The sequence below is a fragment of the Ammospiza caudacuta genome, chromosome 13 (assembly GCF_027887145.1).
Source record: "Ammospiza caudacuta isolate bAmmCau1 chromosome 13, bAmmCau1.pri, whole genome shotgun sequence".
NCBI classification, from domain to species: domain Eukaryota; kingdom Metazoa; phylum Chordata; class Aves; order Passeriformes; family Passerellidae; genus Ammospiza; species Ammospiza caudacuta.
This window is the reverse complement of record NC_080605.1, coordinates 15,031,294-15,054,870: the sequence shown is the minus strand read 5'-3', so window position 1 is coordinate 15,054,870 and position 23,577 is coordinate 15,031,294. Positions and strand designations below refer to the sequence as shown.

The following is a 23,577-nucleotide window of genomic DNA, read 5'->3' as shown; positions in this document are numbered from 1 at the left end:
AAACAGTGCTGGAACTCAACATTAAACAGATTCCAGCACATTATCATAGCAGGCTTCACAGAAACTATGTAAGTAAAATCCTCTACAAGGGGAGTGGTGGACAGCAGAGAAATGAGTCCTAGAGCCAGTCTGCCAGAGACAAGAGACACTGAGATGTGAAAGGGATTTAGAAAGGACCCCAAGGAGGTGATCTGCACTGTGACATTAGAGGACAACATACAGTCTGTGCCTCAGTGCAGTCACTGGCCAAGCTAATCCTGCTGCACTCCAGAATATTTAGCTTGCCTCACTGAAGTTACACTCAGTTTTCTGTATTACTCTACCCCTGTCCCAGAGCAGAGGACAACATTGCCATGGGATTACAGAGTAAATGCTGAGGATCTTACTGGGGCCAGGGATTATTGTGCCATAACTAGGTGATGAGCTACCTGAACAGGTCTCCTTTACAGAGTCTTCAGAAGAGCCAGTGTAAGGATCAAAAACCCACAAGCAGAGTAATCAGCCTTTGTAAACAGTCAGAGTAACCAGTCACTGTTACCTAGAGCACACACTTATGTCCAGCAATCTGTCTTGCAGCACATTAAACTCCGTTAAGTAACTGTTGCACCACCCTGATAAGGAGGTGCTCAGAGCCAAACAGCCATCACAGCACAGCAAAAAGCTTTCCCCCTCCCTCGTTTCAGAGGGGAAACTTAAGGTTAAAATGGCATCATTACCATGCTTGTATGAGAATTGAGACAGCCAGAACATGTTACTGATTTCCAAATCAGGCAACTAAGACTGCCATGCAACTTACATGGACAGTGAAATGCTCAAAAGCTTTAGCAAGCCCACTGCCATGTGGGCACAGCATAAAAGAGAACGTGTTTGCTTGTTACCTCTGCAGAACTGAGCAGGGCACAGATTACTCCTTCACCACAGAGAATGAGCACTCTGATAGAGCTCACAGCTCCACCCAGCCCAGGAAGCAGGAGGACAGACCTCTGAGTCAGACTCAACTCTCAGATGTGGCACTGAAGCACATAAACCACAGACATCAGCTTCATTAAAACATTGGCCTGTTCCAGTTTGCAGAGATTGAGTCCTAAGAGACCTAAGCTCTGATTTAAAAGGAACACCTGCTTAAACAAGATTAGTCACAGCTACAACCCATCATCTCCCTGTCTTTCTAAGAGCAGCAGATAGTTTCTGTTTGGGGGGGGGGGGGGGGCAACACAATCCACTGGCTTCCCAAGTGACTGATATGAAAGCCTCTGACCTGAAGCAATATAGAGTTACAGCACATCCGATTCTAATCATTCACTGACAGCCACATCAACAGCTGCACGTGCTTTTCCACCTGGCATGGCAAGCAGTGTCCTTCCCTTCCCATGACAGCAGCAGAGGCCTCTCTCCCTCCCTTCTCTGTGGCAAGCAACAATCCCTGCACATTCCCCAATTCCACACAGCCCCTCAGTGCAGGGGACAACAACTCCAAGCAAGATAATTCATGACAGCATTGAGACTTGGGTATGGGCTGCTCTCAGCACTGAGATGAAAGCAAATTTGGAGGGGTGGGGAGGGGTGTTCTCCCCTAACTCAGACTGGCTTAGGTTTTTTGCTTTGTCTGCAGTCTGGCAAGTCCAGGTCATCATCCTAAAGCAGGGCTGGGTGCCTATCTCCACCTCCCAAAGCCAACTGAAAACTAGGTGGCAGATGGAGACATAAGCAGCAGATGGAGATGTAACATCCAACCATGGCAGCAAGGCAGGCAGGGCTCCTCTGCCCAGGCTCGAGGCTCACCTGCAACGCGCTGAACGCCTTGAAGAGAGCAGGGACGGGAGAACAGCGACGAGCATCCACAAGAACGGTCAGACCCAAAGCCTGACACTCTGGTCTGCAAGGACAAAGATAAAAAGGTCACCTTTGTCACCAATGAAAATTAACAAGACTATAGAAACAGAACCTGTAGTCATGGCAGGGTGAAAAACACTTATGGCTTTATAATAACAGGAACTAATTTGCCACCTTCTCCTAAACAAAATATATACACAGAAACCACCAAATAATTGTTGTTTTTACCTTTGCAATATGATTCTATGATTTCTACCCAATTTCCCATTTCTCCTGTTCCTAGAATATGTGTCACTGATGGCAAAGGTCTTGATGCCCACTGGATAATCCACACAGGAAAACCAATTCTTAATAACTGTGTTCAGAGACAAGCTTGGTTTCAGCCGCACTGTTTCAGGAGAGCAGCCAATGCCTACCTCATCTAGAATCAGATCTGAATGGAGAAGCATAAGAAACAAAGCATGAGTTTCTCATGGATTAAGCCTGCTCCCCTTATTAATGGTTTAAAGGCCTCAAAAAAATCATTATCAGAGTTGCTTTACCTCTTCTTATTTAATCATACACAAGTGAAAAATAGTGATGAGCTGGGAAAGAGAAGTCTGTCATAGTGAAAGGAAGACAAGATCCAGCAAACTCCAGCCTGCAGACACAGGCTTTTTTCAGCCACACATTAGGCAGCCTCTCAACCCTTACAGATCCTCCCTCCCTCTCAGCTTGGAGGCCTAGCCCTAAAATATCATGTCACAACACTATCACAGAGCTGCTGCATGACTGCCCCATGATAACTCCTAAATCCTATTTTCTGAACTAATGAAGGATAGCAAGAATGGCTTGGATTCATGGCAACACATGAAAACATTCAGTACATACCCAATTATATCACACCACGTGCACACAGCATATACAGAACAGGCAAAGTGCTTGCTGAACAAGCAGGAGATTCCCAGCTGTGTCATTTCAGAACTGTCTGGACCAAGTTCCTAGGCCAATAAAATCAACCTCCTTCCATTCCTGCCTCAATTCCCACCTCCAGGAAAGGCAAAGCAGACAGGGCAGCAGCTGCCCTGTCAGCCCAAGAGCACCACAAACCTTGGGATGCTGTGCAAGTACAGAAGAAGGCGCACAAGCTCAGTGGTGTTGCAGTGGGGATTTAACCAGGCCGTGCTCCTTGCTGTTATTATGGCCACTGCACGCCCCGATTTGTCTCTGGTACCTGTAAAAAGAGGGGGTTGGAAATAATGTTATTCAACAGAGCCTGGTTCCAGCTCTGCATGCATCATATTCTCCCACTAAGACCCCACTACCTTCCTGGAAATCCTGCACAGAACTCAATATAGTGTATGTTGCAGATGGTAGGAGGCTATAAACACACTCCCAAAGTACCCAAATGCTGCCCCAGAATTAAGCAGATGAGCTCAGCTTGTCTCTCTCATGGTAGTATTAAATTTGTACTGCTATCTTCCACCCAAACAGATGCTCCTCATAAATATGGCTGAAGTTGCCTAACAATAATCTAGAGAAAAGCAGAAATCTCATAAATTCAAGATACAGAATCTCACTTCACATCGCTGTCAGATGAGAGAATGCAGACAGGTCTGCAGAACATGCACTATGTTAGGAGAGTAGGCACATGCTGCAGGCTGAGCCCAGAATGTACCCAGGCAGCTCCTGCAAGCAGAGCCCTGGAGCAGGAGCCCAGAGCTGCTCCTCAGAGGCTGCAGAGAGGACAGTCCAGGAGCACACCCCCGCCTGCCCACAGCTCTGACAAAGGACACAGGCAGTGCCAGGCTTTCATTAGGTGCAGAGCTTGCTCAGTGCCCAGGTAACAGATACAGCACGGTATGGGCAACCCAGCTGAGTTGTGATACACTCAAGAAGGAGAAATCCTCTGCTTCAGTTAGTCAGGAAGGACAATGCTTCCCTGCCACCCATTTTCTAGAAGTCCAAGTCACAGCTTATCACAGGAGAAGGACCTAACAGTGCCAGCTTTGGGATTATGTCCAGCCTCCTCTCCAGATGCAAAAGCAGGATAAAGAGCAGGTGGACACAGCTCTGTGGAAAGCCAGAGCTGCTTCTGAGACTCCAAATCAGGCAATACCTGCAGAGAGCCTGCTCAAGTAACTGGGAAAATAAATTATTTGGGGAACAGGAGGGACAACACCTCTTCTGTGTGAAAAGTAATTCACAAGAACAGGAGCCATTTCCTGTTATACAAACAGTATAAGAAAGATGTGGAGTGGGCAGAAATCCCAAGCACAAGACAAAAGCAGAGACTTAGAGAAATCTGCTTCTTTCTCTCCTTAACTCTGTTCCTACCACAGGAGATACTGTCCTGGACCACCTCTCTCCCCCACCCCAGGGACAAGCATGAGAGCTGTCAGGTAAAACAGACACAGATGGACAGGCAGAAGCATGGAAAGCTGCCCCAGTGTCATCTCCATCTGTCACTTGGACATGACTTGAGTAAGGGCCACAGACACAGATGGACACCACTTTGAAGCAGGACTTTCTGTCTCCCAGGGACCAAAACTGTGACAGAGGCTTTCTCCTGCTAACAAAAATCTTTCATCATCAGTGTGAGTCAGGAGGACTTCTATTACTCCTGAAGTACTGTAGCCTGGATGCTGCATAATCAAAGAGATGGAAAGAAATTAGAAAAAGCTCATTAATATAATTTGTTTCATAAGCTAAGGGGACCATCACAAAATAAATAAAAAAAAAAGTCCTTAATTACTAGAAAAATGGCTCAATAAAAGCTTTTTAATTTTGAAGCAACATCTACTGTCCATCAAGCAGATTGGGCATCACCAAAATTTGATTAAACCTTGAACTTCCACCTAGTAGTCTGGGAATTGCCTGACCAGGTCAAAAAAGCAACCAGAGCCACCAGGGCTAGGTGTTCAACAGTGGCATAATCCAAAACTGAAACTATCCTGGAAGTTTCAGCTAACTACATCAGCTACTAATTTACTACTTAGCTCTTATTTACCATTCATTATAAAAGTTATTCCTTCTAATGTAATTACTGTATCATTATCACTGACTAACATAAAGCATTGAGTGGTCAGTACATTCCCTCAGGTGTGAGGATTGCCCACTGAAACCCCAAAGAGGCAGAGAGGTCATTCAAATCTGATAGTGCTTTTACAGGAAACATAATTCCTTCCTTAGAGAAAAATTTGCTTGGAAGCAGTATCAAACCCAATCCTTGCTTCTTGTGGACATTTGATATCCCTCCATCATATATTCAAATGTTTTTGTCTCATTTAACATTGGTACATTATGAGAGGAATCTGTGACAAAGGGAGCATTAGGTAACATGGTGAGGCTCCTGCAACAGCATGGACTGACAGCTTCTCTCAAAGACTCTCTCTACTCCTGTAACTTTTTGGGCTGTTATATACAGCATCAAAGTGTCCAAACTGACCAGCAGACCAGAAGATTAAAAATCCTCCTTTGGAATTTGTTGTAACAATTCATCTCCTAATGCAAAGCTACATGTATGAATGTACCATTACTCTGCCCTGCCCTTGGTTTTCCATTTCATCTTCTTCCAGAAACTGGTAAAGTTTTAACTCCCTTCTTCCTTCCTGGCACAAAGGTGATTTCACCTCTTTCTCAATCATCCTATGAGATAAACAACCTTCTAGTCTCTTGTTGTAAAACACCCAGTTTAGTAACAAGAAAGGGCTGTAACCCTTCTCTGCACCACCTCTAATATTTACCATTTTCTTTTACAATACAGCCCAAACTATTTCAGAGGTAAAAAAAATCTGTATTTTCATTGGTCTAGTTGTCTCCTCCCCTTTACACAAGTGAGGTCAAAATGGGTCTTGCAGAGCCAGCACCACCTGGGAGATGCCTGTGCTGCCTTTCTCCTCTCCCTCCCTACTCCTCCACACTGCACAGTCTGCCTGACCTCTTCTCTGAGGTTGGGCTCTCTGCCCAATTTTCAACTCATACATGGCCCCAGAGCTGATCAAATGCAGCTCCTCCTGCCCCACACTGAACAACCCTCTGCTGGCTCTGAAAGGACAAGCCCACAGGGGCTCCTTACACAGAGCTGCCAAATGCTGCTTCTCACTAGAGAGGTAGCTCTTACTTCCTCTGCTTTACTTCATGTTTGGTTAAACACAAAGACGTCTTGTGTGGGCCCTGTACACCAAGCAACCCTGACTGCTCTGTCCAACAGCCTCAGCTTTGTTCACCCCTCTGCCAGTATTCATCCCATGCAGAAATTTTATCTGCAGCTATTTGATACTCATTGCTCTATCAGATGCAAACACTGAATAACATTTGACCTACATCTTGATTCTGGCAGAATAATTCTGGGAAGTTCTCCCTTGATAGCTTACAGGTTTTGTCATCTGCTATTTCGCTACACTATCGTTCACCCTACACATTGTCCATCCACTTCACTGGGATATTCCTCTCAACACCATGTCTCATGAAATCAAATGTTTTCTAAAAATCTATTATATCTATGTGGCTACATTTAGTCAACCAAACTTCTAATTATCAAGAATAAAACTGGTTTTCAAGAGTCCTGTCAAAGAGCATCTTCTACATTCCTATCCTTTAATTACCTAGCAAGTGAATCAAGTTCCTATTCTTCTGACCAGGTCTGATGTCAGGCCCACCAGCCCATCATTAGCTGCATCCTCACTCTGCTCTTTTTGAACTCCTGGTATGAGCCCACAGATTTGGCATTTCTGACTCATACACACTTGGTTAACATTTTGAGACTCCTGAGAGCAAATTAACATTAATGGGAGGGAAGTTCTACTTCCTGTCCTGCCCATTCGGAAACTTCAGAGCATTCAAGAAGTGGAATTTCTGAAGAGGTTTGGAGAAATAGAATTGGCACCAGCCTCCAGTGCTGCAGAAGGAGGCTCACCTCCCTTGCCCTCCTGCAAACCACATTTCCAAGACACATTCTGGCTCAGCTACTCACCAGGCAGATAGGCAACTCCACTCCTGAGCACTTCTGGGTTCACATCCTTGACCATGGTACGTGCAAAGTGACCACCCCAGGCACTTCCAGAAGTTGGGGATGTCGGGGGAGTAACAGGAGGTGAACTTTCCTCCAGGGCACTGCTTTTACTCACGGCTTTCAACACACCTGTGCCAGTTGCCTCTTTTCTCATCTCTGTCTCTTCTGGCACCATCCCTGTAAGACAAGCAACAAACAGAAGCTCGAGCAGAGTTCCGCCCAAAAGATCCCAGGTAAGCACCAGACTGGGGAGGGATGTGCTCCCAGCTCCAGCACTCTGCAGCTCCTCCAGCCCTTTAGCCAGCAGCATGCATGTTCTAAAACTGGTTATAACATTAATAGTACTGTAATTCTAAAATAAGAAACCAATTTATTGTGAAGTTTGCAAAGTATAAAAGCTCAATTCAGATGGGGATTACTGTAGTCAAAGTCCTTTTTAAAGGTAACATATCAAGCAGTACATGTCTGCTCACAGCCTGGAAGTCTGGCACACTGCAAGTCCCTGGCTGAGCTCCAGCAGCCTGAGCACACTGAAGTGATAAACCAGCTTCTGACAGGGAGGGCTACTCCATCAGGACAGAATTACTCCCCCAACACCACTTTCAGATTAGTTCCTGAAAATATGAAGTCAACTGGAGGCTGACAGATCAGCTGGAAATTGGCCAAAGAGACCTTGTTCTCCTTGTCCAGCCTTTTTTAATTAACATTTAACTTGAAAGTCAGAAACACATTTAAAAACACTGAATAACAGGATGATTACACCAATCAGCTCCTGCTCAAGAACTGCAGAAAATGCTTCCTTTGTCTGACACCTCAGCTCTAAAGTACAAGTTATCAGAATGAGTTAATTCTAAAATTAAATATCTGGGCTACTACATGGAAACTAAGGCAAGTTCTATCAAGTTTCAATTTTCATGTAAAATTATCTGGAAAGAAGGAAAAAAGTCTCTGCCCACTGTGCAAGAAGTATTATTCCCCATTTCCCAACATCACAAGCATTAGAAGCCAACAGAACATCTTCAATAATAGATCTTTAGTATCCAAAGTACACAACTAGGCTATCCCTGTGTTTGCAGAAAACTATACTAAATAAAAGACTATACTTCACTACAAAACCTGATACTTCAGTATCTACCACCAAAAATATCAACCTTTCTTCAGGAAAATACGAGTGGAATATTTATTTACTTGCTCTGAAGTCAGACATTTTAATTGCTATTTAAAATTTACTTCAACCATCCTACCTTCTTGCTGCATCAACAATGCTGACACTTGACTCAAGTTTATTTACTAACAGATTCCAATACTTCATTAAAGAGCAGGACCAGGAACAAAGCAGTCCTTGAAGTGGCTTTCAATACAAGTTTTAGCAGTGAAGGAGATTTACAGGTTGAAGCTTAGCCTGAACTGCTTTCAAAATTGCTAAAATGGGTGAGAGAAGTGCCCTGAGCAGCATTGCTCACTGCAACAAATCATGCAGCAGTGGGGGAAAGTAGGAGGAGCTCCCAGGCACTGCACCACCAAGGGCATGATAGAATAGCTGCTCATTCCTCTTCGGTAACACTTCTGGTTGAGGAGCACCCCTGGGATCCAGCCTGGCATCTGCTGCATTTGGCCACAGAAGCTGCTGTGAGGGCTTTGGGGCTCTGCCCAGGTCTGGGCTGTGCCAGAGCCCCACTCTGTTCCTGGGGCTACCTCAGCCTCCACCTCCCAGTGGTGCAATCCACTCCAAACACTGCTACATCTTCCTGAGCAGCACTTCAGAGGGGCACTGATCTCCTGCAGAAAGGCTATCCTGAACATCACAGAGGCATGGAAGTTGTGCCCAAAGGTTTCACATTAAGAGCTGGTAGACTTTCTAGGAGAACATGGAATCACCTTATCAATGAGCTGTAAGGACTGGCAGTAAGGAGAACTACACAGTTTGTAGTAAAGGGGTCTGCATAAAATGACAAAAGCCTTCAGAGAGGACCAAAATGTGAGATTTAAAGAGGACAAGAAATAGAACATAGCAGTGTTCCACATAGGTTACACACCAGGGCAAGAGAAATACATAAATGTGTGTGACAGTCCTGCCTTGGATATCTCTTAGGAATGAGGCAGCAGCTCCCAAAACGTAGGAGAGAAACATTTTGCTCAGCCCACCACACACAGTCACGGTACCGGGGCTTTTCAGCCCTGGGAAATTTCACTAAAGCTGTGCAGCCTCCAGACTATGCACATCTTGCCCAAACAAAACTCTTCCCGAGCTCCTGAAGGCCAGCTCAGCTGTGCAGATGCCAGCTCTCCCAACAGGCCCAAGCACACCGTTTGTTATTTGCGATCCGGGGCGGAGGCACTCGCTACAGCGGAAATTGTCCAATGCGGAGGATTACATCTAAAAGCAAATTGAGAGCAGGGACATCTGAACTTGCCGTGTTTGCAGGTTCCACCTTCCCCCGAGGTCAAGGAAGTGGGAGAGGAGGATTTGCTTGTGTGCATTTCAAAGAGACATTAGCATTTTCCCTGCAAACTGCCCCAGCACCAGTATCACCCATGCTAACACAGGCAGTAACCGGACCAGGAACGGAACGCCCTGGCAGGTGCTGCTGAATATGCCCCAGTGTGGCTTTTCAGACTATTTCTTGAATATCAAGATATTTTCCACCCACAAAATAGAGGAATTCTTTCCAGAGCTGCAAAGTTTCATTTAGATGTTAGTCATTAGGAAAAAACAGCAGTCACATTATCTGTGAATGGAAGCAGTGTAAATTTTAAGCCACCAAATCAAAACAGTTCACATTTGACTTCAAACTTTTTTCTATTTATATCTACGTCTTTCTAAGTTAGGCACTATTTGTGCACAAAATAAGCTCACTGAGAGTGGAAGTAAAGTGAGAGAGTTAAGGGACAAGGAAAAACCTGCAGACACAGCAGACTCAGATGCCCCAGTTCTGAACATGTATTTTGACATAATCAACAATATCTGCTGTAACAAGCAAGCTCCTCCACCTCACACAAAGCAAATTGTGCCTCTGCCCACTGCTGCTGAGGTGTGAATTTCAGATCTGAATTGACCCAGTAAAGCTTAAGCTCTGCTGTTATTTATAGTTTAGACAAGATACCCACAGTTTCCAATCATAGTAGCAAAATGACCTCAACAAGACACAGAGAATTTAACCTACAGAACCACCTTGCTGGAAAAGTAAAGTCCATTTGTAGGACATTTGCTTTGCTTTGTAATTTTATCTCTGAATTATCTTGTAAGTACATCTCTGAGGGTTTAATGGGGCTAGATAAGGAGATGGCTTGTTTGGATCTCAAAGCAATCAAATGTAATTGAATGGATTAAGCTTTTTATAGTGCCAGCTACAGCGTTTAAGAACTATTGCCAGCATTAACAGATACTTGTGCTGCCCTTTACCATAAAAAGTTTATTTGGATAGTTTGGATGGTTTTCCTGGCAATTTAGGTTGTTTCTTTTGCTTTACAAACACTGAGATAAAAAGGTTTGAATTTTTCTTCAACTGCAATGCCCGAGTTTAACATCAGCAGATTTGAACCAAAAGGGTCACATATTTCAGCCAAATCCCCAAAATAATTTGTATTGCCTGTCATTAAAAACAAACTCTGTGTGTACCCCAGAGGGGTCCATGACTGCTAAAATCTCCAGCAGTGGCCAAGATTTATTCTTTGGACCAGTGAGAACATCACACATCTCATAACAAGCTGGATCTGGTTAGTTTTGAAAGAGAAGAGATGGGAACACTGAACAAGCAGCCACAACACTCATGAGCAAAGTGTCCACCCAGTACTAAACACAGACTAGGTGCTCCAAGGCCTCGTCCTGAGCAAGCATGAAGTCAGGCCAGGTTCAGGTTGGCCAGGGGAATGGACACCCACAGCATGGTTATTTCCTCACATACATCCACCAAGACCCACAGATAGGCAGAAGCTGATTTTTTTTTTTCTGCTCATGGCGAGAGATGCTCAGAGAGAAGTGTGCTGCAGAAATAGAAACTTCTGAGCTGACCTCTCCATTTCTCAGAAGAGAAATGCTTGTCACTTCAAAAGTTTCAGAAATGCCTGGTAACCCTGGGCTTGCCTAACTATAGAATTAAATTAGTTTGATGCAAATGTTAATAACATTTTATTTTAATCAATGGTCACTAATTTAGCTCCATTAGAAAATCACTAAGACATCAGGTAAAATGTGAGTTTTGGGCCCTTGAGAAGCAGCTGTGTGTGCAGTCAAATGGAATCATGCAGCAGCTCTTGGCCACATAATTTGGGACCAGGGTAAGCATTACAGTGACAGCACACCCCAAGACAACCAGCTCTGCATCTGTTGCCCCAGAGGACAAAACATGCTCCAGCAACCTGGGTCTGAACGCCAACCCTTTCAAGAGTCCTCACTCCAACATTTCAAGCTGGGTAATTTTCCTAGCCAGGGGTCTCAGGGAATGAGAGCTGCTGAACTGGAATGGCATGTTCCACCCACCCCCGCTCCTCTGTGTGATCTGCAGATCCAGCTGCAGCTCTCCAGACTCAGTAGAGCTGGGCAAAGCCCACACCGGGCCCGTGTGGTTACACACTGCCTGCCTACAGTCTGGTGCAAAAGGCACACACCTGGATTGCCCTCTCAATCTCCTGAAGAAGCACAGCTCCAGCTCAGGAACCCAAGCATCAAGAAATCTGGGTAATACCTGCTTGAACATTCCATCTGAGCTGAAGTTAGATGCTTAATTCCTGTGCTCTCCCACTCAAGTTAAACAGCTCCTACTTGAAACACAATCGAGCTGAAGAAAGCATGCAGGAGGGGAAGGCAGGGAGAGGGGGAATCCCTCAGCTCTGCAGCTTGCTGCCTGAATCACTTATCAGCACTTATATTTGTTGATCTTCAGGTCACGTTACACAACTAGTATTTTTTACTGTGGCATCCACTGCTGCTTCCTCTTGCCACAGCCATCTTCCTACAGCCACTTTTCAACTATGAAAGACTTGTACAGTTAGACAAGTCTCTCCTCATACATTCTGCACATCATGAATGTAAGCAGGAGGAGGTCACCAGCAATCAGATTAACTGAAATTAAAAGTTTCTTCCAACGGAACTTTGTTCTGTACCAACATAAATTTGCAAAGAATTATTAAACAAAATGCCACAATAAAGCCACCTGTGAAGAGAAAGCTAATTTCATGCCACAAAAAATGACAATTTAATCTCTTCCCAGTATTTTGTGTTATTACCCCAAAGCCTCCCAGATATATTTATCAAATCCTGCCTGATAAGTAATATTCAAGCAGTACTGCTTGAGGATTTTGCTTTCAATCCATGTTACCAAACACAACCACACAAACACCCAATGGCTGTACCTTTAGGAGGCGATGCCCCCAACGATGCCTCTGGCTGGGAGTGCAGAGTGGCAGGCTCTGTATGCCCCTCAGCAGGTTCTGAGGACAGTGGTTCACCCTCCAATTCCTCCTCAATGGATTCCAGTGTTTTTGAGGCTGTAGTCTTCAACCTTTCCCTGTAAGAACAACTTCCCTGGTTCTCCACCTGTCCCTGCAAGTCCTGTATTGCAACATGCTCCTGGTTCAGCAGAGAGTTCTCTTCATTTTCACTGCCATGGTTTTCCACCAGTCTTTGCGGTTCCTCAATCGTCCCTCCAGACCTCTGGGTTTTGAACAGACTTGAATCTTCTTCTTGTGCACTGGGAGCCAACAAGTCACCGTTATTTAATTGTTCTGCCATCTGATTCTCTTCTGCTGACTGGGCAGTTTTGAGTGGTATGGCTTCTTCAGCCTTTTTATGCTCTTGCTCTTCACCATCTGACAAGGTTCCATCCGCTGGAGCTTTCACAGAACAGTGACTATGACTAGTCTGATTTTCATTTACAGTCAACATTTCTTTAGACTCTTTCACTTCCTCTTGGCTGTCCCTTCTTCCCACCTCAAATCCATCTACATCTCCTTGGCTCTCTTCTGGAGGATTTAATGGAGAATTTGCCTCATTATTGCTGCAGCAAGCGCTTACATCTGCTGTGTTCCCTGAAGGAGAGCCTCTGTCCCCACCTACATCTGAATTCTCAGGCAATGTAGTGACCTGAACTGGCTCAACACTTCCACTGACAACCTGGCAAGTGACATCAGAAGCTTCCTTTAGTGTGCAACATGGTCCCAAAGGGCCTAGGACAGGTACAGAAGAAGCATCCATCAGTGTCACCTCCTTTTGACCCTCAGTCAGTGGTTCTGTGTGTACTCCCAGCATCACTTCCTCTTTAGCAGCAGTAGCATCTAGAATCACTTCTGGGTTCTGCTCCAATGTTTCAACACCAGCATTTTCACTTGGTCCATCCCTTTGTCCCTCCACGTTTCCAGGGGCACCAGGCACTCGTGCCTTGCAGCTGGCAGCATCTCCAGCACACACATCAGTGTAGCTGCACAGTGCGTATCGCTCACTGCGAGTCTCCCGCTCTGCAGAGGAATCTTCTGCACGGCAAGCAGGAGGCTCAGCCACAGGGAAGTTATCACCCATGCTTCCAGGATCAGCTGGTATCAGCTGACCTTCTGGGGACAGTTCTCCATGTGCCATCATTTTGTTGCCTTCCAACGGAGTAACATTTTTGAGAACTTCTGGAGAAGTGCTCAGAGTGTCCATTTGACAGTGCTCTTTCTGCATAAGTGCTGACTGAATTAAGTTCTTGGAGTAGGTGCTGTCTTGTATGACAATAAATCTGTGCTTGCCTTTAAACTCATTCACTTGTGCCCTGGGCTGAGTGAAATAACTTAATGCCAGAGACTGTGTTACAGATCCTGTTTGTGGCCCAAATCTGGGCAGTGAAACTTCTGCCAGCTCAACGTACTCCCCTTCAAGGTCACTTTCCAAGCTCTCCTGAGTCACAGGACTTGTACACACACCATTGACCAGAGCTTCGTTTAACTGTGGAGCTGTGCTGCTAATGACAGGGTTGTCTCGATTTGAGCTTAGTTCCTGTAGATACTGAGACCTCAGGTCTGGTGAACAACACTCAGTATGGTCAGTGGGGAGGCACAAAATTGAACGTTCCTCTGTTATTTCTGGAGAGATTATATTGTTTTCAATTATTTTTGGTTTATTTATAAATTCAGGATTAACCACTTTATCCCAAGGGACACGAAATATTTTCTCATCAGTGGTTAGTAAACAATTTTCCAGTGCTATGCCCATCCGCTCTCCATTGAACGTACTCAACCATTCCAGAGTAAAAATAGAGGTATATGAAACTTCTGGAATCACCACTTCTTCTACATTATGCTTATCTTTTGCCAAACATTTCAATACAATTCGTGGAGGCTTCTTCACAGAGGGGACCACCTGCAGGTAGAAGTCACCAGGCTTCAAGATTTGCCAGTCAATGGAAGCGAGCTGGATTACAACCTTGTCCTGAATGCACAGGGGCCAGCCCGCATGGCGAAACAGCAACCCGCAGTACGGAGCCTGTGGAGACAACAGAAAGTGTTCTCAGCACCAGCAAAAGATCTCAGCTCAAGCTTCTGAGTAAGAGAAATCAAGAAAACAGATTAATTTAGAGTCTTTGGTTATTGATGTAGGCAAGTTTCCCACACTAAGGTCTTCTCTTGAAAAAGCAGAAATAAAAAAATCTACCAAAACAAACTACCCGTGCAGGACAGGTGGGCACAAGTTACACTGGGAGGCTGCAATGTCCCAGTGGAGGGAAGAGGAGAGTGCAAAAACAAAACAGGAGATAGGAAGCAGCAAATGAGGAAAGCACAGCAGAGCCACAGAGAAAGAAAGCAGCAAGTGCTATCAGCAAACTGTGAGGAATCACATTTAACATACCAGCAATTTCCTCATTTCCAACATACAGCAGCACTCAGGCCATGCCTCAGACAAATCCCACCCAAGTAAAAGAACTGAAGTTTCATGGCTGAACTGACTTGACTCAATTATTTACAGCTTTATCACAACTTCAAAAAATAATGCCCAGTCCTTTGAACTTGATTCTGTTTGGGTAGGATTTAAGTTAAGTCATTATATAAGCCATCAATTCCACAATTAATTTAATCTATTTCTGTACAAGGCTTTGGGTTCAATTAATTCAAGTATTTTGCCATACAGCAGAGAAACCAGAGAACAGAAAGGAACTTCCTGGATCCTCACACACCTTGAAACAACAGGTACTGGCATAAAGCAATTTCTTTCTTATGTTCATCAAGATTTCAGCCCCACCAGATTTCTAACTCTCCTTGCACCTGAAGCAAAGTTGCTCACTGGTTTAGAGACCCAAATCATCCTTCAGATATAGTAATTCTTCCTCCTCAATCCTGTATTTTCTGGATGTGTTTCCATTGCTTAGACTCATTAACCCATGTCACATGACCTTAGCATGTCCACCTTCATCACCTCCTCAGTGTGCCTGAAGTATCTCCTTTGTAATGCCCATTTCTTTTTCTTAAAAACCATTTGTTCATTGTGCAAAGCGTTGTAAAACACAGCCTGTAATGGCACCAGCACTTCCCAAATGTGCTGGAAGCATCTCTTAAAGCTAAGATCCCACTCATCTTCCAGTCACACTCCTACAGTAACCCAGTCACCTCCTGGTTTTTCTTTCCAAACTGATGAACTCCAGTTCACATCAGAAGTTCTGCCTGCCACTTTGTGGAGGCACATGCTTGCCCTCTGAGTTACCATTACAAAATTTAAGTACAAAGTTTTAGAGCTGATCTTATGCAATGCATTTATCACCCTCCTCTTCCAGGTTATAGCTGGCGTGTCCCAGGCTGGTTTCACCACAAACATGCCATACATACTCTTACTTTTCATGCCAAAGTCATGGATGAGAAGCACGGTGTGTTTCATTACTCCTGCCTCCAACTCCATTTTCCCTCCAGTACAAACATCCTCCCTCCCTTTCACCAGTTTGTAGCCATCTTGCAATTCTTGCATAAACATCAACCCCTTTGACACAGTAATTAATCTTCCATATGACCCCATAATAAATCCTTTATAGCAGAGATTAAACAATGAAATTTATCTCTCTAGAGAAGGCTGGTTTATTAAAAAGGCTGCTGTGACACTACCTGCCATGGAGCAAATCACGTGGAAACGTTAATTCAGTTTTTCATGGGTCAGTTAATTCAGTCCTTGCTCAGTGCACAATGTTGTAGGCTCAGCTTGCTCTCTGTATTTTGTTACTAGTCCTGACTTAACAGATTCTACAAAATCCCTGCTACCAGACATTCAGCATTACATGGTAGCTTCTTCCACATTCCAGGATGGAGACCTGCCAGTCCTATTTCTTCAAAATAGTCAAGTTCAGTCACAGTAGTTTTACTTCTGTTCACTGCTACTGCCCTACTCATGTACTTACACACTGTATCACTACAAAAAGGAACCTTACTTTAGTTTTCATTTACTTGAAGGATCATATTAATATTACCTTTCTATTCTAACCTTGACTCAGAGCAGACACACGTCCCCTTCTTTCCTCTGTTAAGTTAGAACCAAAAAGCCCTATAGCCTGACACACAGCTGCTGTACTTCCCTCAAAGGCACAGCTAAGCTGGGCAGTCTGGTGTTCTCAGGCTTTCTGATCTGCAAGACACAGATGCCTCTGTCACCAAGTTCCTTTCATCCACAATGCAGTTAAACTCAGCAAGCCAAGAGCACCTCTTGCAGCAGTTTGCACAAGCTGCTCCAGCAGGTCTCAGGCTAAATGCACTTCAGGGACTTTTATACCAAGCTCAAGACTCACACAGCACCCCAGCCAACAAAGCTTGTAGCTCCAACCAAAGTGCCCAAATCAAGTATTTTGTTTATAAGTTTTAAACTAGAGCAATTTGCAGTTTTCCAGAAGAGAGTGTACCACTGCAGCACACCAACCCCTCTTCTGCCATTATAGGATCTCCTAGTCAGAGTATTGAGGCCAAGGGTCTGTACCAAGGGTCTTTCAGGGGAAGAAGAAACAGGTAAAGATCAGTTCCCAAACTATTATAGCTCATAGAACTGAAAAGTGAAATATACAATCAGCAGCAACATAAACATAAAGCTGAATTCCATCAGCACATACTTGACATAGAGATTCTGTTAAAATCTGGATGCAGAATAACCCACTGGAGGGCCACTCATACATTAACAAATTCCAAACAGCCTCACTGTTTAGATGCTTACTTGTCTGCCTACTGACTCATAAGGAGAAAACTCAGCAATAAAAGCACCAAAACCAAAATGCAGAATGCATTGAAGTTCCTGAAAAGCCCTACAAAGCCACAATCTAAACTGCATCAGGAGCCAGAGTAACATCCAAAACAGGAATGCAAGTCCCACAATAGCCTAAACATTACAGAGCTTTAGAACTTTAGAAGTGGAGCATCCTCATGCTGCTCCTGCTCCAAAATGCACCTTCAAAGGGAAGATTATGTGAAGAGGCTTATTACAGTACCTTTAACATCTCATTTTGAGGCTCAAGGATTTTCTTTTCTCATGTCCAAACACTACAGAGCCAAACCAAGCCCACCAGAGGAGTGCCAGGAACACCACCCTCTATACCCAGTGGCTGTAGCCAGGAATAGGCTGAGCCAGCTGCCTCTGAAGAAAGAGCTGGGCAGCAATGACAAAAATGGCACAAAGGTGGAATCTTCCAAAGCTACAGGGATGGCTAAGCTGGAACACACCATTTAGCTCAGGACATCACCTCAAAGCCAGGGGCAAAACTTGGTTATTAACCTTGTGCTAAGCAGAGACAGACCTCCTTGGAACACCCCTTCCACTCCCTGAGGAATCACACACTGGCTGATGATTTTAATGCCCATGAACTAGTCTAGTACTTCATGAAGCCATTTACACTTTTGTCATTGCAGAGGCTGACAAAAGATCCAGTGCTCTCAAGACTTTCTACAGTAGTCATTCAGACATGAGTTAATTCTTTTCCCTCCAGTGTGTTTAGGAAACACTCACACAGAGCAGCTGAACTACAAACTAAGGAGGAAGTATTGCTTTTGTTTAGACTCTCTAAAAGGCAGGCAAGACTTTCAAAAAGCAATTAGTAAGAAACAGTCCTCTGTGATTTCAGACTGTAAAGATGAAGGGGCATACAGTGGAGGTTTGGGGAAGAAGAGACCACAGCAAATTAAACAAATTTCATAAAAAAGAAATAATAAATTTAAAATATCAAACAAGCAGACTTTTAAATAAAATATGGAATAGCCTGGGCCCAACTCTAAAGAGGGTGCAAGGTACCGAGAGCTTCCCTTGATCTCCCTGTACTGTCACTCCAGAACCAAAAAATCATGAGACACAGCCTGAAAGGGTCACAACCAAGAAAGAAAGGATCTTGCTGACCACTGTCCCAGCCATTTCACACCTCACCAAAGCCCCCAATACCTAATGGTAAGCCTTGTGCAGCCCTCCCTAAAGGCAGCTACCCAACCCACCCCACATCTTGCTGGTCAGTTGGGTGGGATACCAGTACCCTGGGCTTCTCCAGTGCCCACTGGCCTCACACTTCCCTTATCAGGACCCCGAGCTCCACCTGCCCTCATCTATCCCTCCTCAGGACACCCAGCACCCACTGCCCTCACACCTCTCCCTCCTCAGGACACCCAGTGCCCACCACCCTCATCTCTCCCTCCTTAGGACACCCAGTGCCCACTGCCTTCACACCTCTCCCTCCTCATGATGCCCAGCAACCATTTCCCTCACACCTCTTCCTCTTCACAGTCGAGCACCTATTTCCCTCACATCTCTCTCTCCTCAGAACGCCCAGCACCCACTGCCCTCACACCTCTCCCTCCTTGGGACGCCCAGCACCCATTTCCCTCGCACCTCTCCCTCCTCACGGCCGAGCCCCCATTCCCCTCGCACCTCTCCCTCCTCACGGCCGAGCCCCCATTCCCCTCGCACCTCTCCCTCCTCACGGCCGAGCCCCCATTCCCCTCGCACCTCTCCCTCCTCACGGCCGAGCCCCCATTGCCCTCGCACCTCTCCCTCCTCACGGCGAGCACGGCAGCGCCTCGTGTTCCAACGGCCCTCCAACAGCCACCGAATCCACCGTGCCCGTCAAGGCGGTCCCGCGCTGCTATTGGCTGCTGTGGCACCCGCTGTTCTCCCATTGGCTGTTGGGGGGCCGAGGCCCGCCCAGCCGCCCTGCCCGCGTTCCCCCGTGGCGCCCCGAGGGCCGCGGGGGTTGCGCGGCCTTTGCCGTGCGTTCCTCGGCCCCTGCCCCAACGGCTGCCCTCAGGGACGGCAGCACCGTGCGCCCACCTCGCTGCTGCTTTCCTTCCTTCCCCTTCACCGCCCCACCTGCCCAAGGCACCGCTGGCCGCTCGGAAGCTGCCGGGATCTCGAGAAGTGGGGAAATTGCTACCTTGGCTCATTCAGCGAGGGCGGTGTTTTGGGGAAAGCCGTGAAACATCTTGAAATAATTACCAGTTTGTACAAACGAAAAGCTTTTTGTTTCTTTAAAGGGGAAAAACACACCATGCACCATAGAATTAGAAGCTCCAATTACGGATACTGATGGAATAACATCTATTGCAGTGTTCAGGGTGGGAGAGAGCAGCAAGGCCATGCACCACCTTGGATCCTCCTCGACTCACTGAGATGGCAGGCACCAAGCTGGAGGCTGGTGACAATATGAGGTGACAAACTGCATCAAAACACACTTTCAGGATGCCTAGTTCACATGGATCCATCCTATGGGTCTGTGATGGGTCTGTCCCCCCAGTATTTCATTTCCTTGAAACAAATGAGTGACTATTTCAGCCTCTATTCCATACTTTTCCTCTTCCTAGAAATCCCTTGCCCTCTACCATGAGGACTTGAATTGAAAACCTGGCCACATGCCCCCTTTGCATTCAGAGACAAAAAAGTTAGAACAAACCCACATTTAGGTTGTTTGGGCTGGTTGGGTTTTTTTTCATCTTGCAGACCTCGAGCCAAGTTTTGTGATGGAGGTGTTTGACTCATCGTTTCTAACATTTTAGACTCCCAACAGTAAAGCACGTTAATCTTGGACTCGTTCTGGCAGTAAATGTAATGTGACTCCTCGGGGCTACTGAGCCTTGTGACTGTTCCAGCAACCATCAAAGGGGAGCTGGAGTTTTGGAAAAACACCGACTAGAAGCATTTTGCCCTGCGCGTCATTGTGCCAGTGGCAAGAGCCTGACAGCTTCATCCACAGGGCCAGGGAACAGCTGGGGTCAGAGGCCACCCTGGTCAGACACATTTAGCAAACACTTTGCTAAACCTCTTCCTGTGAATCCCTTAAGCCCTTGGTGTTCCTGATTACGGAAAGGGAGAGCACTGCTCCACACCTGATCGCTGATCTCTGAAGGGTTAAGCTTCAACAACAATTTCTCAACTATTTCCTAATTGTCTGCCTGCCCTCCCACCTAGACGGCCGCGCTTTTTGCCAGCCGTTTTGCATACAGAGCAGAAAGAAAACTCTCCAAGAAAGCCTTCACAGGCCTTAGAGAGCATGATGTACTCACACAGGCATCCTGCTGAATGCACTGCAGGATGTGCTTGGCTGGAATCAGGAAGTCTATGAGGTAGTGCAGTCCATCCCCACGGTACGTCTTCTCCACCACATCAAAAACTTGGCACAGCACAGTGGCTGCGGTAGCCTCGAATGGAGGGTAGAGTGCTGATAACGTGCTCTGAATGCAGCCGTCCAGTGACTCCGAGTCCTGCCGAGACAGAAAGCGTTAGTGGGACCGGGACACGATCCGCCCAACGCCCAGGAGCACGGCCATCGCCGAACACAGGAGGAACGAAGATCACAGGAGCCAAGTGCTGTCCTTTCTGGCTTCTTTTGGCACTGGAGATGGCAGGTAAACACAGAGAAACTCTCCCAAAGCAGGAGTGGAGTGCTCGCAGAGCGCTGCACACAGGATTGCCCGCTTTTGCTTACGCAGCAAGTCCTTGTGCTGCCTGCGTGGGGTGGGGCGGCTGTTAGACCACAGCGCAGCACGTGAGCGCGTGCGAGAGACACAGCCATGGGTGGGCATCACCAGCCTGTCCATGGCTTGGGGACACTCCTTGGTGGGCTAAGGGCACCTGCAGTGGGCTGAAGCTCCTCAGCCTCCTGCGCTCTGGAGTCCCAGCACAGGATAAGGTGCCAGAGCTGTTTGGTTCGGTGGAAAGCCACTCTCCAGAGCGACTCCTCGTTATTCAAAGCTGTTTGCCTCTCATGAAAGGCTTTACTGCAGGAGCCAGGAGTTTTCTGCAGTGCGAGATGCCTCACACGAGGATTCACACAATGTGTGTGAGCAGGGCTGCCTGTGGTCCCTGAGCACACCCATTGATAACTAGGATGCCTGTTCAGGGGGATCAGAGGCAATGGCTTGCCTGCATCCACCTTCATTTGGGAAAACCTGCCAGCCATAGCCTGCCCATAGTGTCAGGACCAATTCCAGTGCTGGAGGCCAAATTCTGAGTTATTGCATGGGTGTAAATCAAGAGAGCTTGCCAAAAAGTAACAATTTAAAAAAATATAAAGCTGTACATATCTGGAGAGGGGATCAGGATTGCTCTTTCTGTTTTAGAGGGGATCCCTTGGGCTAGCTTACAGCCAGTGGGAATAAGTTTTGCTCCAAAACCAAATGAAAGTTTACTCAGGTGTCTGGCCAGATCCTCATCTGATCCAAATCCACCTCCTTTCACTAGAGACAAGAAAAGCAGCTGCTTACGCAGAAGCTCTACAGCCTCCTGTAGAACAGGAACAACTACATGAACATGCCTGAAAATACACTTCAAGACTGGGAGAGAAAGTTAAACAAAGCAGTGCCACAACAGCTTACGCCACAACCGGGGAACAGTAGAACAAGGGGATCAGGAGGAAACAAATGGTTTCACTGCTTCCATCCATTGCAGCACATCTGTGAAGATGCCTCCACCAGCTTGGGAAAGTTCAAGAGTCTCAGGGCAAGCCTGAACTGACCTGCAGCCCAGCAGAGTTGATGCTCCTCACACAAGCCTTCCCATCTCTCGCAGCTTACCAATCTCCAGGTTCCTCCTTTAGCGGGTTGGGTGTTTAAGCACAACATAAACTCCCTGCTCCGATGCAAAGCCACCTTCTAGGACAGACAGCCTGTGGGACTGCACAGGAGAGCTGAGGACACCCAGGTGATGCCTCCACAATCCCTGCAGATGCAACGAGCTGGCAGAACTACGGTGACAGGCAAACCACACACTGCCTGTGGGACAGTGCTGCTTCCTTACCTTTCTGCTCTTTCTCCTGATGTCAGCAAAAGCAAGGCTACATGGATGGCAGCAGGCTCCTAAAGTGCCCACACCTTTTCTGAGAGGCCAACTGCCTCCTGCAATACTCAAGGCCAATGCAACCAGATAAACAGAGATTAAGGAGCTATTTTTCATACACATAGAATCATAGATTATCCTGAGTTGGAATACTTAATCCACTATTCTTAAACCAAGAATCCCAAAAGCAAGAGCCCTATGTGCACACTCTCAAGAGCTGAATTCTAGGGGATGAGCATTTAACCTTAATTCTAAATAGGAGGAGAAGGCTGTTTTAAACAATTTACCTTCCACTCAGAAAAATAATAACCTCTGTTGATACCAATCTGTCCCAGCAAGTGCCTGTGACCTTGTCAGATAAAACTGGCCTTCACACACACTCTCCCACCCCATCAGTCACCTTCTTGGGCACTATCACAGCATTGCTGCTGGCAGCATTTGACAACAATCTCCCTCTGACCCTCCACAGCCCACAAGTTCAAAACATCAATCAAAACCAGCTGGGGTTTGTTCTGCACCATCTTCTGCTTGAGCAAAATTCTTTCAGATATCAATCCCTCCCCAAAATAAATTTGTTAAGTTCACTGTTGCAAATAAAACAAAGAAGTCAAAATATTTGCACATGAGTCAGTGCATTGCTCTAAGGTTCTCACACCATTCCTCCTGCCTTAGACTTCACAAAACAATTATTAACATTGGCACCAAATCAAAAATCCTTTATATGGTTAAAATAAACCAGCTTGTACCTTATCCTTTCTTTAGTAAAATACAAAATAAGCATAGCCTGTAGCCATTGCAGAGTGCAGTGCTAACTGCACTCCTGAGCACAGAGGCTTTCTCTCCCTCTGGCTAGATTATACCACAAAGCCATGATAGCTGTGTATATTTCTAAGGGATAGAGAGAAGTTTTCAACCACTACCTTTATTAAAAAGAGATGTTTGCACCAATCTCTGCTAATTCTGCAGGAAAAGCCCCAAACAAGAAGTAGATTCCCACATCCCACTGTGCTGCATTGGGTTGTAGCACCAGCATCCTTGGGAGGGTACAGAACCAGGTACAGAATGAGGCTACAGAGCAGAGGAGCCTCCGTGTGCTGCAGAGGAATGTGGGGGTGACACTGCTCCTCAGTGCTCCCACCCAGGATGGTCACCCAGGGACAGCTCCTGCCTGGAAGGAGGGTGAAACAGGGCACTGCCTCAGAAGCCACCTTGAAAATGCAGGGGGTAGAACATGGCTGAGCTTGGAGCCTCCAACAGCAACAGATTCTCCTTCAGCAGGGGACTCATTAACCCAGCTCAAAATCCTAGGGATGGGGCTGCTTATTGGCACTAATTAACTTCTCATATTGCAGAGGGGCTGGAGGAAAACGCCTCAGCCAGGACTGCAGGAGGCCTCATGGTGCTGCTGTGGAATGCCAGAGCACACATGGGCAGCCTCACACATCCAGCCTGCTGCCAGGGCCAGCTGCCATGCACGTGGAGGAGATGTGGTGTGCAGGCACAGGGAACT

General features: G+C 46.2%; 1 protein-coding gene across 5 annotated transcripts in view; it reads right to left on the bottom strand.

Moving 5' to 3' along the window:
• Positions 1-23,577, bottom strand: part of PLEKHG4 (pleckstrin homology and RhoGEF domain containing G4) — an 85,355-nt gene that overhangs the window by 50,555 nt on the left and 11,223 nt on the right. For all 5 annotated transcript variants that reach the window (XM_058813569.1, XM_058813570.1, XM_058813572.1 and 2 more), the window contains exons 2-6: positions 20,297-20,494; positions 12,179-14,282; positions 6,788-7,003; positions 2,923-3,046; positions 1,783-1,876 (exon numbers count right to left, since the gene is read on the bottom strand). In XM_058813569.1, the coding sequence (XP_058669552.1) occupies positions 1,783-1,876; positions 2,923-3,046; positions 6,788-7,003; positions 12,179-14,282; positions 20,297-20,494 (2,736 nt within the window). The remainder of the gene's footprint in view (positions 1-1,782; positions 1,877-2,922; positions 3,047-6,787; positions 7,004-12,178; positions 14,283-20,296; positions 20,495-23,577) is intronic.